Below are 23565 nucleotides of genomic sequence, written 5' to 3'. Positions count from 1 at the left end.
ACTTATTGTAGTACATGTATGTAGAGTATTGATGATTAATACACTTTAGAAAGGATTCATTTAGGTTTGAAACCAGATCATTCCTACACTCACGATTGCTCTGTACATTATGGTATCTTGGCACAGTGTTTATCTAAGATAACCTATAGATAACTTTTCAAAATGTGCACTTTAATGATATTAAAGATCAAATAACAGATAGATAATAATATGTTTACGGCTTTGGTAGACACAGCATCGCAATGAAGAGAAAGCGCCGCTTTTATGTTATAGAAAAAGAGATAGTGACTCCCACTTGGTTCTCAGAGATCTGTATTTTGCATCGTTAATGAGAGCAGGAAACATGTGATGGGTGAATAACACAAGTCTTGGACATTAATAACTTCAGGATGGAGTGTGGCTTCCTGACCCAGTTGATATCCTGTGCCAAAAACCCTATTATATGGAGCATACAGGCATTTTAATATGCAGGGGCAGATCCAGGAATTCCCTGAAGGAGAGGCGCCTTTGCAAAATTAAAGGGGGGCACGCACCCTCCCCCCATTTTTTTCTCTTTTTTTTTCTTTTAACCAAAAATAAAGAGGGGGCATGTGCCCGGTGCGCCCCCTCTGGATCCACCACTGATATACCTAGTACAATATATGTGAGATTGTGGCAGCTACACTGGTAGTATTTGAAAAAAATAATGGCAGCCACAGAGGGTACTGCGTGGCATTGGAAATTGACAACATGCCAAAGCATCACCTCCTGTTTACAACATTAATTCCATGCAATGTACAGATACTTGTACATTGTATATCGTCTACGAGTTGTCAAGGTGGGAAAATGCTACTACATGCTTCTTCCAGTGTTGTAGTACTTTGTACATGTACTCATTTGCAAATTTTACAACTTGCAAAATACAAAGTAGAAGTTGTACAGATCCTGATTCATGAAATATGTTTTGCAAAACATGCGGCATATAAATTGTAGTTTGAAATGTATCTCATTCTCTGATAAAGGTGTACTTATTTCAATCTTACGTCTTTACAAAATATATGTCTGTGCGCATGCAATTACAGTATAGCTTAACTTGCCAAGGTCTTTCATCAGCATTCAGTATTAAATCCCTCCAAATTCTCCTGCTGAATGTTAATCCGATTCTGTTGTGCCAATGTTACTACTGTAATGCAGAAGCAATGTGATTAAAGCTTTTTAGTGAAGAAATGTAAGTTATTTTCACAAAGAGGACGAGATGAAAGATTGAGATGGTCAGTTCTTTCACCTCACCTTCAAATCAAACTACTCTTAAGACAACAAAGGCAACACAATACTGTATACCCCATATATTTAGTGAGTCTACATTTTCACAAATCGGAACTTCCTGACGATTTCACGAGTGGTTAAATTCGTGATCTCGGAGTCCTGTACCGAATGGAGATTATGTATACGCGTACGTCACATTCATAGCGAGATCAGATTCAATATTTTCGCGTGTCTTTAATTTCGCGAATAGCGCCTGACTCGCAAAATTCACAAAAATAAAAACCTCGCGAAATATTCGGCGTATACAGTATACAAACAAAGAAAAGGTAACCAGTGCCCTTTGTTTTCTAAACATTCTTCAGTCTTCAGGAATATGAAATTGTACCTGATAAGCTGTTTTGAATATAATTGCAATTTGAAACCAGTACCACTTATTGAGACTTAAAGGCTCTGTCACAAATGCCTTTACGAACTGCTACGAATGCCGTATGAACAATTTTTAGACAATTTCTTAAGATCTTTGCAAGTAGTAGACCGTTCGTAGACAATTTGTAAGTTCGTAGCCTGGTCGATGGTCTTGTCCAAGATTTTTTTTAAACTTCGTACGAAACCCTCTCTCCATAAGGCGGCCGTACGAACATCGTACGAACATCGTAAGAACTAAACAAGATTTTGTAGGGTCGAGAGACAATTCTAGAAGCCTGAAATTCTTACTATAATTGTAAGAACACCTTAAGTCGTTCATAAGGGCTCTTACGTCTTTCGTAAGATTGCCTTTCAAACGGAGATTCATACGGCATTCTTACGAACAACTCTTCAAGTTTGTAAAGCATTTGTAAGTTGCTCATAAGGCGTAGGTACACTTTTTGTGCAACTGTTGAGTTTTAGGGGGTATAAAGTCAAACACGTGAAGTTCAAATCCCCACTCTCTTCTATAAGTCTTCGGCCAGAAAGCATCTTTGTTAAATATGAGACCACAAGGGAAGGCAATCAAAGGGAAAGGGGGGAAGGGGAAGAAAAGAAAGAACGGAGATGAGGAGGAAGGAGTGAGAGGGGGAGAGTTGGAGCAACAACCTCTTCCTCCTCTACTTATAGATGCAGCTGCAGTTGTAGTCTCCTTGGCACTACTGCCATCTTGAAGTATAAAACTTTCAACTGTTACAGAATTTTCGACAGGACACGGCAGCGTCTTTTTAAAAACCTGACAAAAAAAAAATCTTCTTATGAATGACTTGAGAGTGCCGTGAGTTGCATGTACGACCAGCTTACGACAAAAAGAAATCGTAAGATGGCCGTAAGTCTGATGAAAGAATAACTCAAGGCATTCTTAAAGAAAAACGTATGAATTCTAGGGCCATTGTATGACTGAAAATCATTTCATTTCTCGAAAAGGTCTTAAGTTGTTCTTGCGAATTTAACAGCATCCGTACGATATTCAAAAGAAGGTCGTAAGAATCTGTGCCCCATCTACGAATCTCTACGAACTCCAGAATTCGTACAAACAGTGACATTCATACAAACAGTGACATTCATACGAATGATGCATTCGTATGAACCATTGTGACTGTAGCTTTAGTTTCAATTGATTTGTTTAACAAATTCTTTGTGTATTTAGTGTTTGCTTCATGCTTCTTTTTACCTTTAACATTGTCCAGAGAAGAGAGGCCAAAGGTCAACATCACAGAGCATTCTGGGAATGGAACAGTCTCTTACATCTCACCACAGACTTTTTACTTTGACCGGGAGAGGTCAGTGGGTGACCCAACAGTGGACACTTTCACTACACTGGACATGCCCCTGCTGGTGAGATGTAGTCCAGTATCTTGGCCATTTCTACAGAGCTACAGTATCTGGATAGCGAGAGTATCATTGTCAAATTGTAGTAATTGTTCTGCACTGCCTTGTGCCAGGGGGACTTTAAGATACAACTGGGAAGAGTCTTTATTTTGGTAAACTAACTGACTTGTAGTGATTGAGATGTAACAATACGAGTTGTTAGTTTCTGTTTTCATGTTCAGGTTTGTTTTGTTTTCAACCTGGTTATGGTGAGATATATCTGTACTGTAAGTGCAAGTTTAAAACTTACCATCACAATGTACATGCTTACTGTGACAAATGAGAGTAGATAAAGTTGGATTGTCTGTCTTTGTGATGTTATAATTGTAATTGTGCTTACATGATTTGCATGTTTCTAGGGGGAGGGAGGTCTCAGAGGGTTTTTTTATTGTTATCATATGCCCTTTTCTACGTTTTCTCCCCTTTACAGACAGTGATAAATGAAATTCGCTTCATGTCGGGTGCTATCAAGGCGGTCATAGAATTCCTGTCCCTCTTCGTAAGACCCAAGATTTACGGCACGTTCACCGTCCATGATTTCATCTGGGGCTACAAGAGCACCCTCCTTGAAGCACTACAGAAACTTGAGCCTTTGCTGGTTCCCACAGACATATTTGGCATCTTTGCTGGGGTGAGTATGTGAGAGGCAGCTTACTGTTCCCATTTCAGGTCAATTTTGGAACCATTGCTTTCATTCATCTTTTGTGGCATCAATGACGTTTTCAGCTCAGGAACCGACCTGGACGTATTCTGATTTCTCATTTCCCATAATGATGGAGAAATCGTGAATGCAAGTGATATGGGAGAAGGGCTGGGTCATGTTGAAAATAAGAGAGAGAGAGGTAGTATTTGAATTGAATTAAAGAAAAAAGAGAAAATCATTATGTGTGCCAAAGAATGGAGACCACAGATTTTCTTCATTGTATGTTTTCATGTTAATCTGATAAACGATATGTGTATGACATGATAGAGGATGAGTGCAAAGATGAGTTGACTAGAAGCTCCATTATATTGACCAATCTTAGAGATAGTGCTGGATTGCTCTTCTAGATGTTGTAACAACTACCACCTGATTGTCCCCAATCACACACTTAGTGCATCACCCGATTCCCTCACTCCATGACATGCAACTTGAGTTTGTCAGAAAATAAGCCTGCCTTTAACTACTCATAGACTGCACACACTGTACCAAATGCTATTTTTGTGACTGGTGAAAAAAAAAAGGCAAAGTAAATCCCACAAAAATTATAGTTGTTAGGAGGGATAGCTGTCAATGTAAGTACTGAATGAGCCAGAGGTCATCAAGGTCATGGCCAACATAAGCCTGTCTTGTAGAAGTACAGATGATTTAGAAATACTTGTGAAAATATATTAATATACCAGTACAGGGGAACTTATTAAATCAAGCTGCTTGCAAGTGGGACATTCAAAATTACTTCATTACCAAATACAGTATTCACCACATAATCTTGCACCTGATAATCAGGAACATCGGTTAAATGACATAGAAGCCTTTCTAGGGCCCCTTTTCATAATTGTTATCAGTGACGAGTTGTCATAGTTGTTAAAAGCTACGGAAATCCTTGCATCTGATTGGCTAAGAACAAATTTGTCACAGAAATGTGGCAGTTGTCACTGATAACAAGTTTTATGAAACGGGACCCAAGACAAGCTATTTTGACCGGATAGTCAGGCGCAGACCTCCGATAATCGGGACATTATCGGGACTCCATGCGATGTACAATGTATGCATGTATGAGCTCTTGTTTATTACATGCATGTAAGTGGATTGTCAATACCTCAAGTGTATGGTGTATGCTCATTACAAAATTGGGCACCCCATTTAATCAGGCCGTTTATGCTACTCCCAGCATTTCCTGATTATGCAGTGAGTACTGTATAGGATATCTCGCTATTCAAAGTCTAACCTCATTATCTCAAAGTTCCATCATAAATGAAGAAAACAAAAATGTAAGTGCACATGTTTGATTTGTGTGCTTACACAGAAAAATGGCAGCAACGATGGCCTGTATACAGTGTTTACTGGTCAAACCAACTGGAGTCTGACCAACACCATTGACTTGTGGAAGGGAAGTGATACTCTACCATACTGGGCCACACCCCAGGCTAACATGATCAATGGAACAGGTAAGCACAGGGCTACCAAAGCCTCCATTGACCCTAGAGATTCATGTCTGCTTTTTTAGAAAGACTTGCCATTGTAATATCCTCCTTTTATTTTCCTTGTGGGAGTGAGAAGTGATAGACTCAAAGACAAGGGTAAATCCCCTTCTCTCTACAAAAAATTTAGTTGACCAGCGATGCAGAACTCATTTTTCCTCTACCAAAGTAAAAACAAACAAACATACAAACAAGCCTGAAGATAAAGAAAAAAGTGAGCTATTCACATATGCTGAACTACTCCTTTCCTCCAGCCTAATCTATACATGTATGAAATTGGACTGTGTAATGTCTGTTCTTATTTTGAAGGTTGGTATGTTTGCAGCCTGGTACATAATTCAGGGATGTGAGAGTTCAGATTTTAATCTGATTTCAGACCTTTATTACTCTGCCGAGAACCCACTTTGTCAGGGTTGTTTTGTTTTGTTTTGTTTTGTTTTCCAGTTCATATGCATTGAAATATTCACAGTTTAATGCACTCAAACCTCTCCACTTTGAGATCTTGTGTGAATATTCGTAACATGCTTTATGAGATTAACTGGCATATGTTTCATTTATCTTAATATGAAAGATAGGTACTGTATGAGTACTGTATAAGTATGAACTGCAAAGGTACATGTATATCAGTTTGTCATGCCTTCCATGGTTTTCGGTGATTTTGTATTTCAGATGGAACGTACAATCATCCGTTTGTCAGCAGGAATGACTCTCTCTATGTCTTCTCATCTGATATATGCAGGTACATGTATGTCAAATCTGGTTCCACAGTGGGCTGATTTTGTGGTCATGGTGGGGTCACAAACAAGAAGTACTTCCATGGTGTGTCTCTCAAATTTGTGTGTTTTTGTTGATGGATACTGTATGCACAATATATTTTGCAATTTGGGACTTGAAAGACAATTTAGCTAGCTGTTGAATTTGTGATAGAGAACAAATGTGATGCAATGAAAAATATGTGTTGTTCCTTTTCAGGAGAAAATTGAGTGATTTTCCAACTTGGAAATGATACACAGAGCATGTGTGTTTTTGGTAGTATTATTTTTGTGAATTTTTGATTTTGCAGATGTATATGTTGACTATATAATACAAAACATGCAAAAATGGAAATACTGCAAAATCTAATACATATATCGTTTGCGAGCATTTGATACATCTCCATGATGTATTTTAATCATATGCTTTAATAGGCAGTTTGCATAAGAAAGCTTAGGCATGACAGCCTTTAACTGAGTTTCCTGAAATTGCAAGTGATTCTATGCACTGTGCATCACAACAGATTTGACAAGTAGCAAAGAATTACATGTACTTATATTCTAGCTTTTTGAGAAGAAATATCAATACTTACAAGTATGAATGCATTGTACAACTACTTTGCAATACCAAGCCTTAAAAATGTTTCACTCTTCTTTTATTGTTAGGAGGTACATGCATTTTTACCGTGGAAACAGAATAATCATTTATCAAGTACAACTTGTGTTTCTTTTCCTCCACCGCCCCTTCTCATAGATCAATATTTGCTGTGTACCTCGAAGATTGCAACACAAGGGGAATACCCACCTATAGATTCTCTCCACCACCATACCTCTTTGCCAACCACACCGTGTATCCGCCCAACATTGGTTTCTGCACCCCAAACGGGACCCATTGCTACCCTGGCGGACTCTTGAATGTCAGCTCTTGCCAATTTGGTGAGTGCTGCCCGAGCTATAGAGCTTGTGTGTGGCTGTGAAAAGCTAAAATTTGTGTAAAACCTCTCATTTTCATAACTATGTAAATATGTCAGCTACAAAACTGTCTGATCTTGCATTTGCAAAGTGTTACCATTTCACCAGGGTGTAAGCAGTGCAGTGTCAGTTAAACGAAAGGCTTTACACTAATGGATGTTCAATTTATTTGGACAGCATGATGAAGAGAAAGAAAAGAAAATGTATCAAGGAAAAATCCAAAAACTTGAGGAAATGTGGCTGTTCTTGAGTTGAATTGCTAGTTTTGGACAAGAACACTGCAGATTGGATTTTCCTTGCCTTTTGTCATTTTTTATTTTTGATTCATTTTTTGTAACAAAGGGATGAATTGTGTGTGGAAGTGATGTTGATGGGAGCCATGATGCTCCAGAGTGGATGAGTTCAGTATTCAACCATTTTTTTTTCTTTACTGGTATACCAGACCAAAAAGAAAAAAAAAAGAAAAAAAAGGAAGATTTTGATCCATAGCAGTGTTTACAAAATATCTTTTCTTTCTCCCTAAAATTTTACCCTGCTTTTCCTTCTCCCTAAAATTTTACTCTGCTTTTCCTTGAAGAATGATTTCACATCAGATTTCATTGATGATTATATCCCTTTGGGTTCTTTTTGTTTATGTGCCCATGACACAGGTGCCCCCATCTTCATGTCTTCCCCCCACTTCCTGTACGCTGACCAGTCTGTTCTGGACATGGTGACCGGTGTCCACCCTGTGGAAGAATTGCATAGAACGTTCTTTGATGTTGAACCAGTAAGTATATTACTGTAAAAGTGGAAATTTTCGCGGTGTTCAAATTTTCGCGCATTTCGCGCAACCAGAAACTAGCGCGAAAATAAAAGCACGGGAATATTTTGCTTGCCATATGTGCCTGTGCGTGATGTCTTGATTCCGCGGAATTAAAAACACGCGAAACTCTTCCGACCCGGCCAAGCGCGAAAAATTAGTCACGCGAAAATATCCACTTTTACAGTATTAGGTGAAAAGTTCATTCCGAGCAGGAAACAAAGAAAAGAGTATGATATTAAAGATTTTCGTTTCTCTGATAAATCATTGCATGTTTGCAGTCATTAAACAGAAAATGCTATTGCCAGGATTGTTTCTTTTTAATGAAGATCAGTAAGATTTCAGTACAAGACAGATATTAAAATGCTGTTGGTAACAGTGTTTGGAAATTGGGAAAGCAAGAAAAATCTTTTTATCCCCTATCCAAAGAAAAATCACACCTTATAATCTGTCTGTGAATATAACAATAGGATTGTTGAACTTACGTAGTTTCTCATTCAATTCAAGTCAATGATGCAAATATAATTTTGAAATTGAATTGGAAGTTCAGTTAAAGATTTCATGCAAGATGCAGTGGAACATGATGTATATTTGGTCAAAGTTTATGTTTAAGTTTATGCATTGTAGCAAAATTTTCACATTCCGTTGTTGCTAGTTTCAGCGACTCATATGTCAACATTTCTACACATGGGTTATCTATATTTCCTTCATAATATGTATGCTGTCCATGTTCACTGTCGCTAGCATGCCCTTTTTCCCAAAGTATCTCGGTATTATTATTATTTTTTCAGAATACTGGAGGTCCTTTGAATGTGTCCAAGAAGCTTCAAGTCAATGCACATCTCAGAAGCTATGACTTTGCAAAGTAAGTACTGTAGTCACATAGCAGTCAGTTCTACATTGTTGTGAGGAGATGACTGTATCATGACTTGACATAACTTTCAATACCTTGTTTTAGATACCTGCATCATTAAAAGTACTGTATATGCCGAATATTTCGGGAGGTTTTTATATTCGCAAATTTTGCGAGTCATGCGCTATTCGCGAAATTAAAGACACGCGAAATTATTGACTCTGATCCCGATGTGGATTTGACGTACGCATGTACATTTCTCCGTTCATTACAGGACTTCACGATCGCGAATTTAACCACTCGCGAAAGCGTTGGGAATTCCCGATTCGCGAAAATTTAGACCCGCGAAATATATGGCGTATACAGTATATCAATGATACTTTCAACATGGGGGTTATTGAGAAAATTTCTTTTCGATCTTGGTAATGACCTATGAGTAATTTGTATGTTTGTCAAGTTGTTTATCTAAGTTTGTTACTGGAAGTTTCAGACTTTCTGAGTTTTTTTATGATTTTTTGTTACTCTCGGTGATTGAAATTGTATGCTCAATCTGTATAATTATTAACACCAAGTGAAAAAGAAGGAACTGGCTTAAGATGTGAGCCAACACACCGATGTGTTGGCTCAGTGAGTAGAGCGGCTGCCCTCGCAATCGGGAGGTCGTGGGTTCAAACCCCGGCCGCGTCATACCAAAAGACGTTAAAAGATGGGAGTTGCTGCTACCTTGTTTGCCGTTCAACAGTTGAAAAGGTTAGAGCAACGTTGATCTGGCTGTGCTCAGTGGCTGCCGGGCGCACAATCAAATTGGGCAAAATGAATTTCCATTCTTGGATAATAAAATTTGGAGTTTATATCCAAAAACAATTATTATTATTATTTGAACTCCAACCCCCTGCTGCTTACTGGGCAGCAGCACTACCACTGAGCTGAAGCCAGTTCAGGCAGTGACATGATGATAATGGTACAAATACCCAGATGTTTTAGGGTTCTCATGTTTCTGTAGCAGAGCAGTGTATCTGCATGGAGAATGGATAACAAGTACTGGTAGGCATATTTCAAGTATTCATATCATACAGAATGATGAAATCCGAGCCTAGCACTCGAGGAAATGTTGAATCTGTTGATGTTGGATCACATTTACACAATAAGTTCTCAATAAATAGACATTTTGTATGGAGACGAGAATTCCCAGTTTAAAGGCTAATCTATTTCCGCCTGTTTGGTAACATCTACTACCATATCGGTGAAAAACTGTGTCTATCTTGTCCTACATCTAAATACATCAATGCAACACCATTATTCAGCTTCTGTTGTGTTTTCCTTCTCATATACCAGATGGTATAAAGATGTCCCCGAGGCGTATCTCCCTCTTGTATGGATTAATGAGGTAAGTTTTAACAGAAAAAATGAGTGAGGCATTAGTGACAGCCTATGATTGCTATCTCTTTAAACATGAAAACAGGTGGGAAGATGGCCACTTTACTATGAAAGCATCGAGGTTATAGAAATATATAAATGGCTGCATTAGAGGGGAGTGCCATGAATTATGCGGTGATGTTTTTGAAATGCCTTTACTGGTGTTCAACGTTGACTCTTTGCCACAAACTGAAAATTTGACATTATTTGATTTATGAGACGTCTACTACCTGGACATATTCCATTCAAATGTGGTGTCACTAGCGTATTAGGGAAGCTTTACCCCTATGTATGAATTGCCAATACTGTAGGCCTGCCAACCGAACTTGAATTCTCATGGTCAGCTAATGATCAATCAGTGGTGATACATTTACCGTCTTGCAGCATTGCTGATACAAAAGTGTGCGCTTTGTATATACACCTTCGTGGCACATACGGAGTATGCGATTGACTTTACACAATGTGATCATGTGTGAAGGTTACTTGTGACAAAACACATCACATGAACACACCACATGAATCTACATTTTGCACTGGCTGCATTCTTAGACAAGTCTTTTAACCTTTCAGCAACTGAAGATTCAATACATAATGGCTTACACACGTATTGTTCCCTGGAAGGTGCAGCAATATTGCTCTCATTTTGACAACTTTCTAAATTATCATGTAAATTAGCTAACTGCATGTTTATTTTTGTCTATTATAAGTTATTATTCTTTCAAAGCATAGTAAGACTTTACCAAGAGAATGGTGTGTCACAGTAGAAATCCTGACATACTTTTGTTGATCTTTGGCCTCTTTCAAATAACATAATTATATATTCTATATGGAAACAATAAAAACAGTAAAGAATAAAACTATTAAAATAACGGATGGGTGGTTACGGGCATTTTAGGGAGTAATAAGATGGGCGGTTTTGTGTGTTTCAGTGACTAATGGGTTAAAGCTACCATACAATGCAATATATATTTTTGTCATGTAGTATTTGAGAAATGTTTATAGCAACCTCTGCATCAACAAGTGCAAGTAACCAGTATATGTAAGATAAGCACAGAATATGTTTTTATGTTCATTGTTGATTTCATTTCCAATTTTTCATTTTTCCTCATATGCCATGTGCCATTTTTTAAAGTCTCAGGCAATCTTTTCTGACTCAGCCAGTGCAATACTGCGTTACACAATAGTGCAATACCTGCCTTCTTATGTTCTGTGTTATGTGATCTGTGATATATGAAGATTTTTTTCTTTTTTTTTATGTTTGACCAATTGTTTTGAAATATGAAGTCAATGTTTTAAGTAACAATGATAATATATAAGTTTGTGTGTTTGTTTTTTTTTGGGGGGGGTGGGGGTGAATGTGATATTGATTGTTGTAAGAGTAATACGTTTGTAAACGGTGGTTTTGTTGTAATGATATCAAATGTGTGGTTATGATAATGATAATCAATTTTGGATATTGTTAGTGAATAAAATGAGGTAGAAGTAAAAAAAAAAGTGAAAGTTGGATAATGTAAAGCTGAAAAAAAAGGAGAGAGAAAATGAAGAATAAGATGAACAAAAAGAAGAGAAAATGGAAAATAGAGGAAGATGAGGAAGAAGTTGAATTTATAGATATTTTTAAAGTAATCGTGATTATTTATGGTAATGAGAATAGTGATGTTAGAAATTGTATAATGGGAATTGTGTTTTTGTTTTGAATGTTGATATTGTGTGACAAATATGTTTCATATTCATTTTTCATTCTATATATTTCATACAATCTTGTACGTATTTTATAGTATCGTGATTATTTCTGTAAAATGTCTGCAATCCAGCCTGCGGGCTGCAATGGACATTACTCAATAAAATACCCTTTCAATTCAATTCAATTCAATTCCCTCTCTTTTTTCTCTCTCTTTCTTTGACAGAGGGGTGCCTTGACCCAGGAATCTGCTGATCAGTTGAAGAAGCAGCTGCTGCTACCGCTGGAGATAGGCACCTACGGGACATGGGCAGCCCTGGGCCTTGGCTGCCTGCTCATCTTCCTCTGCCTCACCTGCTTCGCTGTGGTGCTCTGTAGATCGCGAGGAATGAGCAGTCTAAGTATTAACGTAAATTACATTTTTGGTACTATTGTTTTCAAATATCGAAATGATTGTTACTGTGATTTTTCATTTTTTTTTAATCCCACATGGATGAGAAACCTGGAGAGCTTTACGCTATAGCAAGGTATCTATCATATATATAGCTGGGGCGACAAAACCTTGTATCTGAATTTTGTGAAAATGACTTTTTTTGGATTAATGGTTTGATAATCAGTTAAGTGATGTCCTGTCCAAATTCTAGCTGACTGACCTCAAAAATGATGCCACCATTGCATGTCAAAGGAAAGACTATTTTGATACATTGCTTTTGCTGCCATATTTTTTTGCTCTCCCAAACATGACATTTTGTAGATACGAGGTCTTGTTGCCCCAGCGACAATAAGTAGTTGTGATTGAGGAAGAAGAGCTGCTGGCAGATGTTGCAGTAGTTTACTTTGCCTTTTATTGCTTCCAAGCTTTCAACCCTTTTACAGGTCTTTTCAAGGGCTTGGGATGTAAACAAAAATAAAAAACAACCAATTTGCAAAAACTTGGACAGAATAAGGAGAAAACAAGGCAATATACTGTAAAATGAGTAATGTTCGTGTGCATTTTAATTTTGCGAGTTTTTCGAAATTTAAATGCACGCTTAAGATCTTGTCTACACTATATGCATTGAATGTTAGAGGCAACTCACAAAAATTTCAAGCCGCGAATAAGGCCGTCGGCTGCCATTCACAAAAATTTCATGCTGCAAAAATATTGTGTTTTACAGTAAAAGAGAGCCAAAAGAAAACCAAAAAAGAAGAGTAAACAGCAGCATGACATTAGGTGACATTCACTCCAACAGATCAACAATATTATGACATACATTGTCATGCATGGTAGTGAAAGTAATAGGACAGTAGTAGCAGTATGGTATAAGTAAACAATAGCAGCAATTATAATTGCCATGAAATCATTCAAAATATATAAACCAGCAAAACTAAATTGCTCCAGCCATATAAAATAAAATACACTGGTTACCTTGGGTAATATACCTGTCAATGCGGCCTACAGTATGTTGGTAAAATTCAAAGGTCCATGTACACCCGCCTAAACAACACACGCTCTGAGATTATTAACCACAACTCCTCAAGCCGCAAAATTCTTCCCTACATAGTACACTTCAACCTACCAAACATTCATTTCAGGATGTACAAATCACAAGCATAGAACTCATCAAGAAGAAGGAAAGCCATCTCATACTCAAACAAGAATCGCACTAAATATCCAAATTACACACCTTACACCCACATAAAATTAATTTCGCCCATAACCCCCTACCCCTTTTTAATCCCCCCCCCCCCCCCATTTTTATAGGTCCTGCTATGGCCTAGCACCAATAACCTACGAAAAATTATGATGATGATTATTGAGTATTCACTCATGTTAATTGACAGTGTTAAGAGTGAAGGGGTTAAATGAAATGATGTGTATCATTTTCATGTTTTGGGGCAAGAGTTGTGTGTAATTATTTACCGCTGATTATTATATTTCATATATTCATGTAAGATTTAAAAGCACATTAATGTATTTGTCCACGTGTGTGTTTATAGTAATATGTTTGTATAATGTACATGTAAAATTTGGATCTGCATGGGCAATGTGTGTATGTGCGAGTGTGCATGTGTGTATGCACATGTGTGCACATGGTTACGTAATGTACACAAATGCCCATCATCCTGCTCATGAGCATGGGTGTTTTATAATATGTGAGTGCCTTTTTACTGCACACACACACACACACACACACACACACACACTGATCATGAATAATATATAAGAAAGAAGATGAATATAATAATTAATCCTATGTGTAAGGCCTTGATGGAAGTTTCAAGTTCTTATGCCATCAACGCCCCAAACACTGCAGTTTACACACTCACATTTCACTACCCCCACATTACGCTATGCTTGCGAACCCTATTCACTCACTCCACAGCCACTACACTCAACAGGTACACCTCCCAACGCCTTAAACGAGGTAACCAGTGTGTTTTATTTTATACGATTCAAGCAATTTAATTTTGCTGGTTTATATATTCTGAATGATTTCATTGTAATTCTAACTGCTGCTATTTTAATACTTATACCATAACGCTACTACTTTCCTTTTCCTTTCACTGCCATGCGTGCCAATGAATGTCAAAATATTGCTGTTCTGTTACGGCTTGTTGCTGTTTACTTTTCTCTTTGATTTTCTTTTGGTTTTCTTTTATTTTGCCTTGTTTTTGCCTTATTCTGTTCATGTGTTTGCAAATAGGTTGCTTTTCTGTTTACGTCCCTAGCCCTTGAAAAAGATCTGTAACAGGTTGAAAGCTTGAAAGCAATAGAAGGCTAAGTGAACTACAGCAACGTCTGCCGGCAGCTCTTCTTCCTTCGTCACACCTATACGTAACATGTGGCACCCATCTCTTGAGGCCAAGCTCACTCCACGTTACATACGTATAACCCCTACACCCATAAAACTGTCTTAAGGGGTGACCAATATTGTACAAAGGTGATAATTATTGATTTGGTATGTTAGCTTCTGTCTGTACTGTTCAGGGGTTAGGTACTCACATAGACATCAATCATCACCAAATTTCCAAAATTAAAAAAAGACTTAATATTCACAACAGAATGCGAGAAAATGACAGAATTTACATGCATATCACCAATGCTGCTAATAGCATATTTGTGACCGTGCACCACAAAACGAACAAAAAGTCGCACACACTGATTTTGTGTGAGGACTGAAAATAGGTGAAATGGGTCAACCTAACCGGTCTTGACTTTTTCATATTTTCTGGAAAAGCAAGTCTTCTTCTACATTATGAAAAAATTTGAAATCATAAAATCAGCAGGAAAGTGTATTTTTAGCAGTTTATCTTGAACATTTTTTTGGTAGAATAGTGTGATTAGGTGTGTTTGTAGAGTCCCCTTTTCATTTCTTAAAAATCTTGTACACACTCTTCACTTTCAACTCTAATGACTTTTGAAAGGATGATGCTACTGCTTTGAAAGTTAGCATCAATTATGAACAGAATGTGCTAATAAGGCACACTCAATTTCAGTTTAATCTGATATTCCCTTCATTTTTGTTACTGTGGTGGTTTACATCCTGTCTTTTGTCCCATTCATTGCACAGCCACTGCGGCTTGGTAGCGCTTGAACAGACACTGCACTTCAGAGCCTCTTGTCTCAGTTCACACTTTTCCTGAGTGTGTGTTTTCTTTCCAATAGTTGGATAGGTTAGGAGAGTCCATTTGATTTGAGTTATACATCATTGTCGAGCCCACCGAAGGTGAGGGGAGACAAAGGGATCGCCTGCGGCGTCTGTCCGTCCGTCGTCCGTCCGTCCGTCCGTTGTCTGTCCATAATGCTATAAAAACTTGAATAACTCTGTACTCTGGGCTTCAATTTGAATCAAACTTGGAGGGAAGAGTGGTCATACAAAATTTTACCTTTTACCAAGTATGAAGGTCACCTCAAGGTTAAAGGTCACAGGCAGGGGTTAATGAACTTTTAGGGCCCAATGTTAAGTTTTTAGGGCGCGTTTCGATTATGTGCCATAACTATTTGTCCGTAAGTGTATTTGTGACCGAACTTGGGGGGTAAATGTACCTTGGGGAGTTGATGGTCACCACAAGGTCAAAGGTCACAGGCAGGGGTCAATGAACTTTTAGGGCCCAATGTTAAGTTTTTAGGGCGCGTTTCGATTATGGGTCTAACTTTTGATCCATAACTTCGTTTGTGACTAAACATGGGTAGTAGATGTCCCTCAGGGAATTGATGGTCACCACAAGGTCAGAGGTCACAGGGAGGGGTCAATGAACTTTTAAGGCCCAATGTTAGTTTTTAGGGCGCGTTTTGATTATGGGTCATAGCTTTTGATCCGCAAGTCTATTTGTGACCAAACTTGGATCATAGATGTACCTTGGGGAGTTGATGGTCAGCACAAGGTCAAAGGTCACAGGCAGGGGTCAATGAACTTTTAGGGCCCAATGTACTGTGCATTTAATTATGACTCCTAACTTTTGATCCATAGGTCCATTTGTGAAAAAAAAAAAGGTGTACGTTTGTGGGCGAGACACATTACGGCACTTGTCTTGTTTTAAAGCTTAAAGTCTGCTCTTTTAGATTGTGCTCTTAACGAAAATGTCATGTTTGGCAACTTTCTGTGCGTTTTATGATGCAGGGTCATATTTATTCAATGACCTGCCTTTCTGTAGGTCTGAAATGGGCTAGATAAGATCACAAACATATTTATTTCCTCTGAACACAATTGAACATTCCACTCATCACATAACTCTTCGTAACCTACAGGAGACTGTAATACCACCATCTTTAACACTTCTATGAGGAAGGGAGGGGTTTGTTAGTAGGGAGAAATGATGTTAATGCATGGTCGATGGATGAAGTTCTCATCTGCATGTCAATCTTGTCTGAGGGGTTGGGGCATCTGTTGAGATCTGCCTGCTTTCAAGGCCTCATGAAACACTTCGTCACCATTGGTGTCCACTTTGTCTATGTCGGATCATCGGATGGGGTCCTCAACATCTTTGAGTTCTGGCACCGGTTGACTATAATTTTGGAGTTTGTTGCACTTCAAACTGGCGTAGACCGAAATTCTGTCTTATTTCTCCTTGGGTTCTGCTGCTCACCGATTTTATAATAGTCATGTGGGTAGTCAGATCCTCATCACATTTACAGCATATGTCGGTGGTGTATTCAGTGTCAATAGAGATTAGTTGATTAATTTGGGAGGGACATGATGTATCAAGGAAGGGGAGCTCCTGATTTTTAACTATCTCTGTGGTCTCCAACTATTCTTGCCCCTTCTCTATCCCCTGGTCTCTCCTTCCTGTTCTGCATCCTCTCTATATTGCAGCTCTCTATTCTCTTCTATCTTTTGTGGCTCCTCTATATCTTCTAACTCTGCTCAAATATGTTTTTTTAATATGCAATTTACTATTTGTATCCTTTCCCTAAAAGTATTTTATTGGCTATATCTTATTTTAGGGTGTGGTGTTCACTGGAAATTAATCCTTTATTGGTCAAATGTTCCATTAGCTCCTTTCCGTTTCTGTGAAACTCCTTTTTGTCGAGCCTGCTGGAGGTGTGGCATCTGTCAGTCCGTTGTCCGTCCGTAACGCTGCAAAAACTTGAATAACTCTCTTCTGAGGACTTCAATTTCAATCAAACTTGGAGGGAAGAGTGGTTATACAAAGTTACACATTTTACCAAACTGAAACATGAAGGTCACCTCAAATTCAAAGGTCACAGGCAGGGGTCAATGAACTTTACGGCCCGATGTTAAGTTTTATGGTGCATTTCGATTATGGTCATAACTTTTGATCCCTGTGTCCGTTTCTAACCAAACTTGAATGGTAGATGTCCCTTGGGGATTGAAGTTCATCACAAGGTCAAAGGTCACAGACAGGGGCCAATGAACTTTTAGGGCCCAATTTTAAATTTTTACGGCGCGTTTCAATTATGGCTCATAACTTTTGGTCCCAATGTCCGTTTTTGACCAAACTTCCCTGGAAAATGGCCCTTGGGGAGTTGAAGGTGACCACAAGGTCAACATCATGGGTGGGGTCAATGAACTTCCTGGAGTCAGAAAAACTCATTTCTTCTATGTGAATGGGAGAGACACATTTTGGCACTTGCCTTGTTCTATGATTAGTTTCAATTTCTGATTAACTCACACACTGTCTATTCGTTTCTTTATCTACCTCTTTGTAACCACTGGTCAAGACTTTATTGTTTCTTGAATAGCAAAATAATAAACCGAATGTAAGCTCGTGTCCTTATGACATGACATCCAACGTCAACGGTGTTGTGGGTTGTTGTCCCTGAACTTGTCTTTGGAATTCCTGTCTGACCCACTCCACTATAAAAACTATAAAACAATGCTGAAATAAAAGGGAGAAATTCTGGTAGGAGAATAACCTTCCAGCTCAGGGTGTCATGTTGGGGGATCAGAGGGCAAAAACATGTCATTCCCCATAATTTGAAATAGGGCATTGGGAATGGAGAGTGCATGGAACTGACCACTTGGGGGGGGGGGGGGGGGGAGTAGCCATGTCAAACTCATAAATTCCAAAGAGCATTAACTTTTCTTGGGAGAGGAGAATTGACCAAAAAAAAAGTCTAGCTGGAAGCAAAATAAAGGGTTTCAAAAACTACAAGAAGGGGAAAAGACTGAGCATATTGACATCATAGGGCAACTAGGAAAACATGACTGTACTCTGAAATGTTTTGTTACCTTCTTTTCTATCTCATTCTTTGTGATATGTGCTAGTAGCCATCTGGGCTATTATATATATATATATATATATATATATATAGCAATAATAATGTCACATTGTGACTTTATTATTGCTATTTCTAGTACTGCCAATACGCAGAGCAACTACAATATATATTTTCATTTGTAGAGGGAGACAAAGTGGAAAAACTCAAACCTTCACCTTCACCCCTCTGAATAATATTTTTCTTTCAACTACAATATATATATATATATATATATATACAGTATATATAAATTTATAGTAATATATATATATAAATATTTATGGTTGCCATCTAATATATGTACAGGGCTCCACACTAATTTTTTTTCTTGGTGGCCCGATGGGGCAACCAAATATCATCAATTTCAAATTTTTGATGGCCCGAGAGAAAAATATGGTGGCTCCCCCCCAAAAAACTCAATAAAAAACATTAAAAGTCCTGTTTTTTTTTGGTTTTTTTCTAATGAGTCACACACTCACTGTATGCATTTATGCATTTCCAGCGCAAAAAGTTACGAATTTATTGACATGCATGTACTTTTCAAAAAATTTGGGTGGCCCGAGACGGGCCACCAAATTTGCCCTTTTTAAAAATTAAGTGGCCCCGGGCCACCGGGGCCACCGTTAGTGTCGGAGCCCAGGGGGGCATTTCATTATTAGCATTTTGTCTGACAAAATTGTCGGACAAATTTGCTCTCAGCCAATCAGATGCAAGGATTTCAGTAGCTTGTAACAGTTCGTCAGAAAATATGTGACATATATATAAATATAATATATATATTTATTTATTAAATTTATCAATTTATTTATATATATATATATTCTTTTTTTTTTTTAAATGACAGTTCGTATTACTTGAAGCAGTGAATTTCATGAATTCCAAGAAACCCAGAGAAAAAGTAAGATAATGACATATGACTTTGCATCTCAGAAACGTGTAGTCTTGCTACATTGCAAACCTGTGAAGTAGTCATTGTATTCTATCTCCCGTCCCTTTGAGGCAATCTGTTCCTGCTCTTTACGAGCAGACCAAGCAACAAGGTGGACAAAACAACAATGACAAAACAGATTATTATCCAGATTTCCTAGCGTGGATGGAAGGATACTAATTGTAGCCATCAGTCCTTTCAGACAAAAGTTTAGCCCCCCCTCCCTTTTCCATCCGAATGTAATGCCAACTGTGGTATTGTTCTAAGTTTTTTGTTTCTTAATCTTTTTTTTTTTCAAGAAGAAAATGCAAATGCACTTCAACACCAACTGTAGCGCTCTTCTGAAGTTTCTGATGAAATGTGCCCATCTATTACTCAAGAACTGTATAAAAGTCTGTGCATTATGTGTACAGTTTTCTCATCCCCATCGGCACCTGTGCATGTACCCAGGTGTACCCAGGTGGAGTGAAGCAATGTAAAGTAATGTCTTCCTCCAACAATGCTAGATTCATAATTAGATCCAGATCCCAGGACCACTTCCCTTCTGTTAGTGATGTGGGCAATCTTGTTAACCTGTCGATGGCAAGCTGATTTTGCTATAACATGTTTTCCATACACACCTGCCAGTGTAAACTCCAGACTAGTCTTCAATAGATTAACTGCAACACCTCCACAGGGGCGGATCCAGGGATTCTATAAGGAGGGGCACCTGTACAAAATTAAAGGGGGTGCACATGCCCCCCCCCCCCCATTTTTTTCCTTTTATTTCTTTGTTTTAACAAAAATTAAAGGGGGGCGTGCGCCTGCGGTGTGCCCCCGCCTGGATTCGCCACTGCTCCAGTTTGTAATCTCCCTCCACTCCCAGCATCTAACTGTTGATGTTTTTTTTTTCCCTATCTATTCCTCTCGCAGAGTGGTGAAACGGAACCGATGCTTAACGGCGGCAGCGTACCCAATGATTATGTGGCTACATGAGCGCCCTGCCTATCCGTCTCCACGGGTACGGTTTCACGACAGAAAGTGCACATTCCGAGAATAATTCTCCTTTGGTGATGCCGATCACAAGTGCTTGACTGACTGGGATACTGCCCGCAAATTCTGCCTTTGTTGTGATTCTGCCTGAAAAAAAAAACAAAAAACAAACTCTTCTATCAATGTGTGTGTGAAATGACGTGTCACCATAATACTTATGAATTAAAAAAAAGTATTACATAAAACAATCTAGCAGTGCCAGTTTTCCAGAGTACAGTAACTAGAAGTCTGTGAATGAGATTACTATCTTCTGCAGCAGGGTATATTGGGTCTTTGATTGGTATACTGTAAAACCAGAAATTTTCCATACATGAAACTTTTCTGAATTTCTTGAGGAGCCAAGATTTGTGAAAGTAAAATACACAGGAATGTTTGTTTTTTGTTTTTTTCACACAATGTATTGAATGCCAGAGGCAATTCACAAAACTTTCAGTCCACAAAAAAGGCTGTCAACTCCAATTTGCTGAAGTCTCATGCAGTGAATATTTCTGGTTTCACAGTGTTTTAGTGCATTAGATGATAATTCTTTAAAAGACAAAGGCCTCCTATGTAATGTGTGGTAAGATGTTATATAATAAATGTTTAAACAGATATGCACAATATTGACTGAAATACCTACATTCAATGGCATTTTTTAATGTATTTTTGCTTGGGGGAGGGGGATTTAATCCATGAAGTGTTATAGAGATTACAAATGGAGTTAAATTGTTTTTCGATCAAACTCTTTATTTGTCCTACTTTCATGTGATACTCTCAATCTACCAACACTCTATTTACTGGTATGGTTGGTTTGACCATAGCTACAATGTAATTGTAGGAAAGTGGCCATTTACTTGAGCCTGCTCCGTTGATTCATCACAAGAGCCCACTCCTCATCATCAAAAACAGATACGACAGCATCTGCAAATAATTTTAATAATAATTATGATTACAAATTAATTGTGTCAATCCTAAATCCTGAATGTATGCAAACATATAGGAGTGAAAGGAGTGGACTTTCATTCTGCAATAGGCTCTGAAGGAATTAATACTTTGATCCATATTCACCGATAGACAAAGTAAATATCATTTGAAGTTGTCATTATGCCAAGATTTCCAGCAGTGATATATTGTATTAAAATGTATAAAATATATTAAAACATGTGAAGCAGCACAAAACAAAATCCTACAGTGGCATTCTTCTATCCCACCTACATTGCCATTAATTACCTCCGCCAAGGGAGGAGGTTATGTTTTCGTTACCGTTGGTTTGTTAGTTAGTTTGTCCGTGTGCAAAATATTGGGATGAAACTTGCAGGAAAGGTTGAGAATGACACAAGTACTAAACGATTAACTTTTGGTAGTGATCGGAGAATTTTGGGGGAATTTATGAAGGATTTTTGACATTTTGGCAGGTAGGGTCAATGAACTTGGGAGTTCAGGCTGCGCGTATTTGAGGTTTGCCTGCGCGCATTTGAGGTTTGCTTGCGCGCACTAAAGTGCGTGCTCTAGCTTCTGCTGGGGTGTGGCGCGCTGTGCAGCTGAGTGTTTATGACGTAACAAAGGCTTCTATATTGGGAAATCTGGCAACTTTCAGCACACAATGCTATAAGTACGTATGGGTGGAAATCACTGATATCTCTACGGAAGAACAAGATCAGTGGTGAAAATGATTTGCATGCTTGGCGGAGGTCTGCGCTCTCAGCGTGCTTTTCTAGTTATTACTGCCAAATTGAACAGTGAGATGATGGTAGACTTTCTTACCAGGCTTCAGCCATACTCTTGATGTTGAATAAGTTCAGAGTATGCAGCTGTTATATGTGTCTGTATAGAAGGACATTGACTATACTTGATCCAGTATCGTAACTTCAGCATTTCATTGAAGTGGGTTTTACACTCTGAATAGTCCCTTTTGTGTGTGAGGGGTGAGAGTGTAGATTAACTTCTCTTGTTTAGTAACTTGGGTCCATTTGTGAAGGAAGAATGCGTACAACTACTTATACTTTAAAACAAGACATTTTTGCGTTCATTTTGATTGCACGAATTATTTGAGAGCAGAGATTTGCAAAATTGAAATGCATGTGAAAGTTCTTGTCTACATTATGCACTGAATGCCAGTGGCAATTCGTGAAAATTTCATGCCAGGAAAAGGGCTGTTGGCTCCAATTTGCGAAAATTCCATGCCAAAAAAAAATGACTTGCTTTACAGACGTGAAGTTTATGATGGTTTTGATACTGAGGTTCATCTCTATACTGTAAGGTGAAGATGGACACATAATTTCCATATTTGCAATGTGTAGAAGGACACTTTGAAATTGTGCACTGTCAAGAAATCATCACGGAAGGGTATGATATCTTCAAAGAAATAACATGATGCAGACTGGTTTCTTGATGAATAGACAAGTATTATACCTATTATTCAGTGAAGACAGTTCTTACTTGATTTCAGAGGTAACTGTGTACATACAGGGCATTTGTAAACAATACAAACTGTACTTTGTGTCGGACTGTAGCTTTAAAAAAGATGAAAGCATTTGCATTCAATGAAAACAGTACTCAATTGTAACGATTACATCCCATGTACAGGAGTACCTCCAACCAACCAAAGATAAACGAGATGTTTTGCAGGAATGTTGACTTTTGGCGTGTTGTAGTTATGTCATGCAAGATTTCAGTTGTTTTTGGTTGTTTTCTTGATCTAGCATCTTATTTCAGACACCATTGTCACATTTAAGACACATGAATATATTTCAATACAGTGCACTGCCGTTATAACAAACATGGTTATAACGAAATTCTGGTTACGATGAAGTAAAAATTCTGGCCGCAACATTATCCACTCTATTTATTTTTATTGTTTACTTGTTCGGTTATAACAAGTAATTTCAATATAACGAAGAAAACTGCCAGTCCCAAGGACTTTGTTATAACTGGAGTCCACTGTATATGCATTACCTCGGTATGTGCATTTGGCAGTTATAATTTAGCATGTCAGTGCATTGTGACAGTGTATTAAAGTACAGTATGCTTTTTAAGTTTTGATTGAGGACTACAAAGAATTTGTTCCTAGTGTATTGAGTGATGATAATGACTAGCTGGACATTCACCACTGTGAAATAAGAATGACCCATTGTGTTGGGAAAATACTGTACTCTCACTCTAATCATTGGTCAATAGTGGCC

The 23565-nt window shown here is 38.1% G+C and overlaps 1 protein-coding gene across 1 annotated transcript in view; it reads left to right on the top strand.

The window, feature by feature from the left end:
- The window catches only part of LOC139745082 (lysosome membrane protein 2-like), a 32700-nt gene extending 11023 nt beyond the window's left edge, over positions 1–21677 (top strand). Inside the window, exons 4-13 of the mRNA XM_071655502.1 lie at positions 2901–3048; positions 3512–3712; positions 5088–5229; positions 5932–6001; positions 6769–6950; positions 7637–7755; positions 8580–8653; positions 9977–10028; positions 11965–12147; positions 20285–21677. Coding sequence (XP_071511603.1) covers positions 2901–3048; positions 3512–3712; positions 5088–5229; positions 5932–6001; positions 6769–6950; positions 7637–7755; positions 8580–8653; positions 9977–10028; positions 11965–12147; positions 20285–20347 — 1234 coding nt within the window. The 3' untranslated portion in view covers positions 20348–21677. The remainder of the gene's footprint in view (positions 1–2900; positions 3049–3511; positions 3713–5087; positions 5230–5931; positions 6002–6768; positions 6951–7636; positions 7756–8579; positions 8654–9976; positions 10029–11964; positions 12148–20284) is intronic.
- Positions 21678–23565: the final 1888 nt, after the last annotated feature.

This window comes from Diadema antillarum, unplaced genomic scaffold (genome assembly GCF_040938485.1).
Source record: "Diadema antillarum isolate AM-2024a unplaced genomic scaffold, OU_Dant_1.0 seq00001234_RagTag, whole genome shotgun sequence".
Taxonomy (NCBI): domain Eukaryota; kingdom Metazoa; phylum Echinodermata; class Echinoidea; order Diadematoida; family Diadematidae; genus Diadema; species Diadema antillarum.
The sequence above is the reverse complement of the archived record's forward strand: the minus strand, read 5'-3'. Positions and strand labels throughout refer to the sequence as shown.